Source organism: Dreissena polymorpha, chromosome 8, assembly GCF_020536995.1.
Source record: "Dreissena polymorpha isolate Duluth1 chromosome 8, UMN_Dpol_1.0, whole genome shotgun sequence".
NCBI lineage: Eukaryota > Metazoa > Mollusca > Bivalvia > Myida > Dreissenidae > Dreissena > Dreissena polymorpha.
Window position 1 is genome coordinate 49,551,791 of NC_068362.1, and position 11,075 is coordinate 49,562,865.

At 33.8% G+C, this 11,075-nt stretch overlaps 1 protein-coding gene and 1 long non-coding RNA gene across 2 annotated transcripts; both read right to left on the bottom strand.

The window, feature by feature from the left end:
- Window positions 1–322: 322 nt before the first annotated feature.
- On the bottom strand, window positions 323–5,070 carry LOC127842392 (uncharacterized). Its single transcript, XM_052371877.1, has 4 exons — window positions 2,573–5,070; window positions 2,360–2,459; window positions 1,859–1,964; window positions 323–1,584 (listed from the first exon to the last, which is right to left on the bottom strand). Coding segments are annotated over exons 1-3 (1,452 nt in total). The 5' UTR covers window positions 3,924–5,070; the 3' UTR covers window positions 323–1,584; window positions 1,859–1,963.
- Window positions 5,071–8,318: 3,248 nt separating this feature from the next.
- Window positions 8,319–9,224, bottom strand: LOC127842394 (uncharacterized). Its single transcript, XR_008031594.1, has 3 exons — window positions 9,101–9,224; window positions 8,657–8,779; window positions 8,319–8,432 (listed from the first exon to the last, which is right to left on the bottom strand). It is a non-coding gene; the product is annotated as an uncharacterized LOC127842394 (long non-coding RNA).
- Between the last annotated feature and the right edge of the window lie 1,851 nt (window positions 9,225–11,075).

The following is an 11,075-nucleotide window of genomic DNA, read 5'->3' on the forward strand; positions in this document are numbered from 1 at the left end:
AAACCATGATTTAAAAAACACACCTTTGCTACCAATTGTTATGTCTGGGTTATACAAGATTTGATTTTGAAGTAAAAGCTGATTTGTAAATGGTTCTTTTCTACACAATTCAACAAAAGATTTCAGCGTATCTTTTCCAAATTCAGTTTGTATCTTGTTAATTAAAATTTCACGACAGTCGCAGTTGTATAATTTTTGAAAATCAATCATAGTATTAACACTATTTTTCCATGTTCCATTTCCAACCAATTCTACGGATCCATGAGCACTTCGGAGATATTACAAAGGCAAACAGATATAACATCTTTATATCACCCTTTAATGTATAAAACTTTTCAATTTTCAATTTACTTACGAACCTACTGCAAGCGTAAAACATTTTCTTTATTTACTATAATAAACAAGTCCCCTATCATCTTTATATCACCTTGTGTATATTCTTTTATTACAATATTTTTGCTACATTTTGGTTTACCATTCCACACAAAAATAAAAAAACAGTTTGATCTCTGCTAACACGTTATGTGGTGGATTAGGCAATTTAACAAAGAGGTGATTTAACACCGGTAATGTTAAAGTTTTAAAGTGGGACTGCACGATTTTGTTAATATTTATGAATTTATGAAACTTGTGTAAACAACTGATTATACATATATTTCAATATAAATTAAAATAAAAGTTAAGAAGAACATGTGTCGAAAAATACGAAATAAGCCAGATATTAAATTCTGAAATCAAAAATGTATTTCATTCATGTACGATGTGAATTTAAATTTAATTTTACGGATCTTTTTAATTTCCTGCAATGATATATATTCATACGACACACGAACACCTATTCCGATCCTAATAAAAAAGAACGCTTCGGTTATTGTAGGAAAATATGCACGAAATATCTTCGTCACAATCGGCTCATGGCGCTAATTTGTCTTTGCTGCATTTTATGAATTCGTCTTCAATGTATAATTTGTCTTGCCTATTATGTGCTAGTGTAACAGATTTTTATCAATATATTACAATTTAGCACAGTAAATAAAATCGTGCAGTCTCACTTTAATTACTTAAATTAATCCTATCAGTGTTGATGCAGAAAACCTAGCATAAAGGGTAACAAAAAGTGGTAAAACAAAATGCATGACATTAAAAATAATATTTGTGAATAAGACAAAGGTCAACAATCCAAATATAAAAAGTGAAGCAAAGTACAGCCAAGAGTTAATCATGTTAAAAACACAATATCCGAAACCGGGAGCAATGGTTTGATATTCCAAATAACACTGTGATGTAAATACGTAAACAAAATACCACACGCAGAAAACACTTACACTTTTCGATACATAAAGAGAGGTCTAACAAAAACTGGGAACGAAAGCTGATATATTTATTTTAAATACATAACTTAAAAATGCACCGTTTAAATAAAAACACAAAGAGGACACCACTGTAGGATGTTGTTATTTTATGGCTACCGCAGGGGTTGTTGTAAACTGTGATTTAGGGTCAAACGTTGGCTTCGCATTCATCGGTCGAACCACGTTCAGGCTTGCTAAGCTTGCAGTTGAACCTCCCTTTCGTGCATGAATCCTATGGACATAAATACCCGCTCTTTAATAATAAGCACGAAATGCGATGTTTTACGCGTTTTATTTTATTACTGTCTTTATTTAAAATGATTTTCTCTATTGTATTTAGAAACAGTCCGAATTGTTAACAACAATTTTACTCTGACTGTCAGACTATTCGCGAATAAAATGGGCGTTTAATGTATTGTGAAATTAAGGCTTTGATGTTTATTTGATTAATCAGGCTTTATGATTTCTTGAATACTAACTGCACTTATAAATCGAATAAAAACTACCTTTTATTATGTCTCCATACTAACACACCGACGACGGCACATGTGCAAGCTACACCAAGTAATACCGGAAGTAAAACGATTTCAAGCTGAAGGTCTGTACTCTTCTCTGCGAATGTTTGAAAAACCAATCATCACTTATTTAAAAAAATACTAATACAAACTACTAGAAAATGTTAAGTTTGAGGAACGTTAAAATTGACGGATCATTTGTTGTTTTGTTTATTTAGTTTAGTCTTTTTGTGTTTATCAGTATACCCCTGCAGTAAGATAACAGTATTTACATTTAATTCTTATTCTTTTAATATAATTAAATAAAAATAGCCGGACTATGCTGCTAAGTGATAAGGACATAAAACAATGTTCGGACCGAAATAGGTTTGGTCATTTGATTAATGTGCTACCAGTTATATGCATAGGTGTGCAAAGGCCCGCGACTCGTAGAACAAATACAGGTAGGGTATATGTTTAACATAATATTGTTCAGTCTTGATGCATTCATACCAGAAGGATTGGCACCTTTTTGTGCTGTCCTCTGTCTCTTCATTTGCATTAACGGTGGTGTACTCAGATGGGCTGCCTTCGGTATCGTCGAATACATCCTCTGATGACGATAGCAGCACACATAAACAAATGCACATATTAAAACGATTAAAATTGTACACAAAACATACAAATTGCTCAATAACAATCATATGAAAACACATAATCGCTTACCCAATACCGTCACGAAAGCTTCGTCAAAAGAATAATTCGCTACCAGATTTCCGGCAACACAATGGTACGATCCACCGTCGTCGATGTTTGCTTTTGATATGGTCAATGTCATCGAATGTTGATCTGATATAATATGTGTGTCCTTATACCACCAAAACGTAGTTGTCGGGTCACCTGTTACATTACACACAAGAGATAATTGCTGTCCAGTATTTACAGTAAAGTTTTGCAGTGGCCCAAGCATTTCCGGAGCTATTGAACAAAAGACACATAGTTCTTTCATTTGTCGCAAAGTTGCTAATAAAGTAATCGCCATTGAATCAACATCTTCAGTAGTATGGGAACAGTTGCCAACTAAAAGAAGAAAGGTATCTTCAAATTTCGATATGCTGTCAATGCTTTCAGTCTGGTTTGTTATATTTACAGCCATAAACTGTTCGTACAAGGCGGCGATGGCGTAGTGAGCACAATCCAGAAAAGATACGCACGTGTCGTTATCAAAATATTCCAAGGTTACGTTGTTCATAGCAGCAATCCATTGGTTCACAAAAAATAGTTTATTAGCACTCTCAGCTTGTTCTGCAAGAAACGTGCTAGCTTCATCAGCAAACGAAGCTATATTTTCCAAGAGTGGATCTGTTGACACATTTCCTTTCGCGTTTTCTATTGCTTCATCCAATGTAGAAGAACTTATGTTAAAATCTTTCAGTGCAACTTCAGGGTTAACGCCAATGGTTTCAAGCGTGAGATTGTCCGAAAGTGTTTGTAGATTAATTGTTTGCATAGTTTCCTGAAGGGAGCTGAGATTTCGAATTGTAGAGGCAGTTTCATTAACCATCTGGGACAGAGTTTCTGTAGTATCGAACAAAAAAGACAGTATTCTTGTGAATAATTTACATTTTTCTGCGTATATTTGTTTTCTCAAAGTATACTCATCAACATTATCCGAAGTATTATTTAAATGTTTATTCAAAATTGATTTAAATGTATCATTTGAAATTATGTCGAAATCCAAATCGTCCTTGTTTGTTTCGCGTGCTCCTCGCATGACGATGTACATTCCATTGAGCGTGGTATCTCGTACCTCTCTACGTTTTCGTCCTGATATAATATTACCAAGAGCTCCGAGGATCATTTCAATGGTACTTTTTGCAGCGTTCCAGATACTCTGGAGGGGATCGTTAAAGTTTATTTTAATGCCCACAGGAATAAATCCGGTCATAAATGCGTTAATTTCGCACTGAACGTCGAAGACAGGTAAATCACGAGTAGATATCTCGATTTCAAATCGACAGTTTTTCACATCAATCAACGATTGCAAACCGTACTTAAGGACGAAATTCAATGCCATGATTCCGAGTTTAACAGCTGCTTTGATTGCTTCTAGAGCAAGTTTAGCACCTTCAAGAACTATTTTGCGGCCTCCAATCCAATTTGAGCAATGCTGAGAGCTCCCTCGGCAATATCGAGTACAACTCGAGATTTATCGACAATTACCTGTGCAACAGACACGGCAATCTTCGCTGCATCGAGAATAAGCATCGGTATACGCAGGGCCAGCTGGGCTATTTCTAAAGCAATGTATTCTATTCCACGCAATATGTAACAACCCATGTTGGCCGCTACACAAAATGGGTCAGGAAAAGAAAACATGCAACTTGTGAACCAGCAACATGGGATTTTAAATCTGCTCCAAAAAAATTGTACCGTTCATAGGCCACACTTTATACCTGGAACACATATTTGTGTTCCAGGTATAAAGATCATGTCCTGATCTTACAAAGTCGATCGACATTGCGTTGTGCTATTTCTAACGTATCAATCGCATTTTGAAAGGGTCTTTTCGCTTCCTCAAGTTTGACCTTTGCAATGTCCATCGCTCGGACAGCATTATCAAAATGAACGTTAGCAGATCTCAAAACTGCCTCTTTATCTTCTAGCCAGTTTTGTGCAGCAGATAAACTTCTTTGAGCCGACGTAAATGTCCCCTGTACGTCACTTATACGTTTATCCGCCTCGTCCGCGATGTACTCCGTATATTTTATAAGAGACGATAAGTAGCTGTCTGAGAAATCGCCATCGCCATCAGCATCCGCTATAAATCGTCCTTTAACATTAAGCGATACATCTACAAGAATTGGTAAATTATTCTCGAAAAGACTAAGCCGTCGTTCAAATGATACTTCCAATTGGGCTTTAAATGCATTCCAAATTTTACCTTCTAAATATACGAATACACCGTTATTCAAAATGTAAGTATCAACACGGCGCTGAAAGCCAAATAAGGATGCTTCCATGCGAATAATAAATGCAAAATTGTTATTATCAAGACTCATTGCTAACACTACACCTGCACCCTTTCCAATAAAAAAATATCGACCAAATTTTTCCGGATAGCCCACAACTCCAATGATTCGAATAGCTCTCTCATTCTTCAATATATTTTGAGCAAATTCAAATCGATCACAATGGGACAGTTTTGAACCTGAACAATATACAAATTCAATGTCCAATCCCAACAATTTTAATCCAAACACTTCAATATCTCCATAAAACTTCAATCCAAATCCTTCATTTTTTGTGACAATTTCTCCAGCACTATTTAACATTCTATCGACAATCTTTGAAAAGCGTGTTCGAATATCATTGATGGTTGTCAAAAACACATTAGTTAAATTGTGTTTGGCTAATATATGTGTTTCATTTATAGATGCCATAAATTGAAGCGTATCGTTTTCTAGTGTGTCCAATCCTTTATTCCAAATAGCACTAAGAACTAGAGATGTTTGTGACAATACATTTATATCAAGAGTGGGTGGTGATTTGACATCTTCAACGAGATTTGTGACTGCGGAGATCAACTGTTGGGCTGACTGTGTGACACGGGTAAGATATATCACCGATTCACGAGAGAGTGAGGCCGCATACTCGAATGCTATTGTTACTGCCCGATTCACAAACAGTTCTGCGATGCGTTGCAACTCCACAATTTCATTTAAAATGTTAATCTTATCAACATTTGTAATTTTTCTGTTCGGATCACTTAACATGAAGGCATGGCCTCGCGTGTTTACTTTAAGATTAAGCATGTTCAGTATTTTTATTCTTGAAAACGGATTTGATGATACCCGAACATTAAGGAACAGTCCAGGTGGATGAGCATGGGGTCCACACCAAATACGTTCCGCCATACCTACAAAACATAAACTGAATAATGTAAATATTAAGTTATGAATTGTTTTATGAGATATTATTGATTTCATTTTAATTTTTCATTAACCCTTTGCCAATTAGATACCGTTTTTGACGCAAGTGTAGTTCCTTAGAAAGTTACATTTAATTAAAGACCTTTCTTACTATATTCAAGTTTAAAGGCTTCATGTCAAACCCTTAGATACTGATGAGCAGCAGACAGCATAAAAACTGAACAGACTGCGAGTCACTCGCAGGCTGTTTTTGGTTTCACGCTGTTTGCACTTAGCCATTTTCCTTTTGCTTCTAAGTTGGAAAGGTTCAAATGTAATTTTGTTTTGCAACAGCATGTACAAGAAATACCTCCCAACGATCCATAGATGCTGACATCACCAGAAAGTTCGATTTGTAGAGGGTCTCCAAATATTGTCAAGTCAAAGTTCAAAGTGGATGACGCTGTCAGCTGCGCCCAAATGTTCCATTCATTTATGAATATCCTTTGAAGAATCTATAAACATTATAATAGACTTAAATAATAAATAATATTTAATTATATGTCATTGACTCCTGGATAAAGACAAGCACATAGTGTTAATGATAACAAGTAGGACTAAACATGCAAACTTCTAACTTACACTTGCAGGACTTGGTACAGCCAGAAACACGTTTGCCTTGCTGTTTGCTTTTAATAATCCAAATTGAACCAAAGCTTCCCCTGCTAACCAGAAATTGGCGGATCGTTGTATCCTATTCAATGAAAAAAATACAAAAATCAATATGATGCTACATTTATTTAACATTAACATTCATTACAGACGTTCAAATGTCACAGTTCATACTCACGGGTAGGTAAACAACTCGTCACCACCTCTCCAAAAGTCATTAGTTTCCCAGTTTACGGGCATTGTTTTATCTAAAGATATTCCTATACCGATCGGACGTATCTCTAATCCCAATGTTTGATTTAATGCGGTAAATATGCTGACATTTTCAAAAATATCTCTCGATGCTTCGGGTAAAACAATGAACATTGTACTTCCACCGTTTTGGCATATATCTGCTATAAAACAATACTTGCGGTTAGCCAGAGGATTAGGAAGTGAAATATCTTGACCATAGATGTCTACATAAAAACCGTGGCCTAAATGTAGCACAGTGTAAACTCTGTTTGCAATCAATGGTGCACCCTTGCAAATTCCAGAATTAATTTCTCCGGCTGTTTGTATTTCAGTTCTTAGATCAGTAATGCCTATTACTGCGTTTCCCGTTTCTCTAAATTGTATCCAAGGTGGTAACAGTGGCCGAATATTATTATAAAACGTTCTTGTAAAATCATGAGCTTGTATAATATCCTGTATGTCCCGTGGTGTGATTTCGAAGTTCCAACAGTGTTCTTCTCTCATAACTCCAGTCCTAATCCCATCGTTTGGTGGGAATTGAAGAGATCCGGACAAAATCCTCCCGGACGAAAGGTCAACACAAATGCCGGTAATCGACAAAGGTAAAACCAACAAGCCCACTTCAACGAATGTGATTCCAAATGTAAAAGCGATATTGCTGTTGCTTTTGTATTTGTACCAAAACGATCTGGATGACAAAAGTATGGTACCTCCTTCGTTACATTTTGACAAAATTATAGTAGAGCAGCCATGTGGTAGAAGTCGCCGTCTGAGATCGTGTTTTGAAAAGAAATTTTGCGGCAAATGGTCTTTTCCTCCTGAAATGGCAGTTAAATTTTAACAAAACTTGATGTACACATATTTTGCAGATGATTTTCGTTTGTTCCGGTAAGTTTTTTTTCTATTTTGAGATTGCTATAAACACGGCTCATTAAAATTACAGCTCTTATGTCAATGTCGTATCTATAGAACACACGTATTTCATTATTTCATTAAAATTCAACATTCCATCGAAAAAACAATATTTATTTGATTATAAAATAAGGTTTTAAACGACATTTACTGTTTTGTTAACGAACAAAAGTGTCTTTCTAGTAAAACTTCCTTGGCAATTTTATTAACATATACACTAGTATATCAGAAAGCAGAATTGATCAAATAACAAAAATTGAAGCAAACAATATTCGATTACTGCCGTTAATATTCAAATTTGAAAATAATAATTACCTAAACACGAGAATCCCTCTGGTTGCAAAGTTTTATTTTCGCTACAGTCACAATAATATGATCCTACTGTGTTAATGCACGTATCTTCACAGCCGCCATTGAGATAGCCAGCACATTCGTTTACGTCTAAAACAAAAAAAAAACGCGATACATATTCCACGTATCGATTAAAAAGGAATCCTTAGACACAGTAAGTAAGTATAATGTAAAACCACGGCTTAAAAGAATTCTGTATTATTAGTTACCAATTATGCATTATACATGTATCTGCGCCTTTGAAAAATCTACGTATTTAGCAACTCTTTTTATTTAATATACATTTCATGTTTTCATTACATTCGTAGGTGAAATGACCATAATGATCAAAAATAATACACTCGTGAATTTGATGTTTTCATGAGTTTAAATAACACTATAACTTGTTTTACCTAAATTACAATGTTGTCCCGTAAAACCAGCCATACATGCACACGTATACGACCCGACGTTGTCAATACATATTCCTCAATTTTCACAAATAACGCCTTTGCAATCATTGATATCTGAAAAATAACTTACCAATAATAATACCTGGACATTTTCATAAGTTTTGTTGACATATAATATACATTGCCTTAAAACTTTATAATTTGAGATTTTATACGAACAATTAAATAGGTTTTTTATGTAGTGAAATATTGCTAATAATGTCGACATGCAAATACTAGGAGGCATTATACCCATAACACTCAATTAACGTTGAAAATCAATCAGAATGGATATATACCTATGCACTTCTCTCCATTTGAATCCAACACATATCCGTTTTTGCATTTACAACTGAAGCTGCCTGGTGTGTTAATGCAGATATCAGAACAACTAGATGTACCCGACTGGCACTCATCAATGTCTAAAATAAAACAAATGCCAATTAACGAATTACTGTATTTACCAACAACATTTAAAGTATATCGTTTTTATATTTGAAATAAACGGGAAGTCAAATTAGTCGCGTTATGTGTTAAATTTGAAATGAAGTATACAAATATTTCAAGAAGACTAAGGGTTGTTCTCGATCAGAATTTGCGTCCACTTATTAACTTTATTGATGAATATGCATTGCCATCCAAAACAGAAAATAAAATACACAGTCTACTTGCAATTGGCGAAGCACGCCAAAATGAAATAACACATAATAACACTATGACGCTAAAAAATCTCAAAGACTGACCGATACATTGTTTGTTGTTTGTTAACAGTTGAAATCCCGATGGACAGCTGCATTGGTACGAGCCTGGTGTGTTCTTGCAAATATGGGAACAATATCCATTCGAAACGGAACATTCATTTGTGTCTAGAACATAACATACGGTATTCTATTATTGCAACAAAATTGAAACTTCATCGTTAGGATATATAAGCGTAACTGTAAAAAGTACACTTAATCAAAATTAGTATAAAAGCAAAGAACTTCAATTTTACCGTTATTTCTCTTTTATGTTATTCAATATAATACATAAAATATATACATGTGTATGATCATACAACAAAGTGATTGTTCAAAGCAATGAAGTTCAGACATGTTATACAAGATATGCTAATATATATACTTTTTTTTGGTTTCCTTAAGATTAAAAAACAACACAAAAAAGCAAAAAAAAACTGGGTTAATATGTGTTTTCTTGGGTTGTTTGTGATACGTGTTTTTTTTTAGAGAAAAGAAAAAAAAACAACAGAAGAATCGTTATAAAAATGATGAATTGTATAAAGTGGGAAGAAAGCATACTGGACTTGGGTGTTTTGTTGTATATTCACAATGATCTTATAAGATTGAAAAAAAATATACACACATAGTTTAGAAAGATAAACTAACATTAGAGTGAAATGTATATAAGTGGACAAACATTATGAGAATTTAATCCGATTCCATTTTTGTTCAAAGATTTGTAATGTGTCATTACTGAGGGCTATTTTTTACTCAATCTGGATTTTTAGTTTAAGACTATGGACAAAACATATAAAATTTGGTACTTGTATTTGTACTTCATGTTAAAGATAAAATATTCCATCAATATAAGAATAAAATTCACAATATTATTACAGTCTATTGATTTCAATGAGTAAACTCAGAAACTTACATTAAAGAAAGATAGTTTAACGTTTAGTTGATGTTGTTCAAGAAAAGATACTAATTGATTCCAAATGGGCTGGATGTGTTTGCACTCCCCAAAAAGATGTTCTATAGTTTCGATGTTTTCACCGCAGAAATCATACAGATTTGAGTTTGATAATTTGCATTAAAAGATATATTTATTTGTAGCTATAATTCTATGAATGTATTTAGATTGAAAATTTCTCAGTGTGCTTTCAATAGTTGCTTTATATGGCATGGTAAATATGTGTTTCCAATTAAGTTCATGTTCTCCGAAAAGGACTTGACATTTATTTTGGGCTTTGGAGTTTTCTGTAAGGTTTTTAATAAGTAGTGTGTAAAATATTTTATTCGTTTTGTTTTTTCTTACAAGTATAATTTCTACGAATGTCATTTGAGTACATGATGTATTATTTGTATTGATTTCAGAATTAATATGTATGGGTATGCTTTTGATTAGTGTGTAGTACTTCAGAAAATTATGTGAAGGTATTTCGTATATGTAGCATATATCATCAAAAGAGTAGAATCCTTAATTCTGTAGTCATATAATTGGTCGACATATTTAATGCTTCGTTCAAACCAATCTTTATAGAAAAACGTCTTATTGTTTGAAGTTATGTCTTTATTGTTCCATAACATAGTTTAACTGCTGGTTTGGGTTTCTAGGTTATGAGTGACATCACTCCATGCTGATAGAACATCAGACAGAAATATGTTTTCGTTTGCAATTTCATGTAAGATAGTATTGCTGATGTTACATTCAAAGAGTAAGGAGTCACCGTATTTTTTTAGAATTTTCTAGTAGAACAATTTCCATTTACTCGTATTGGTATTATCTAGGTATCTTTTAACTCAGCTGCATTTGATTGCATTCAAGAATGAGTCAATGTTCGTTAATTGGATACCTCCATTTTCTACAGATTTAATTAACTGAGTTCGTTTTATTTTATCAGGCTTACAGTCCCATATGAAATTAAATATTGCTGATTTTATATCGTTAATAACATCACTTGGTGGATTTGGAAGAACTGTTAATACATAAATTAATTAA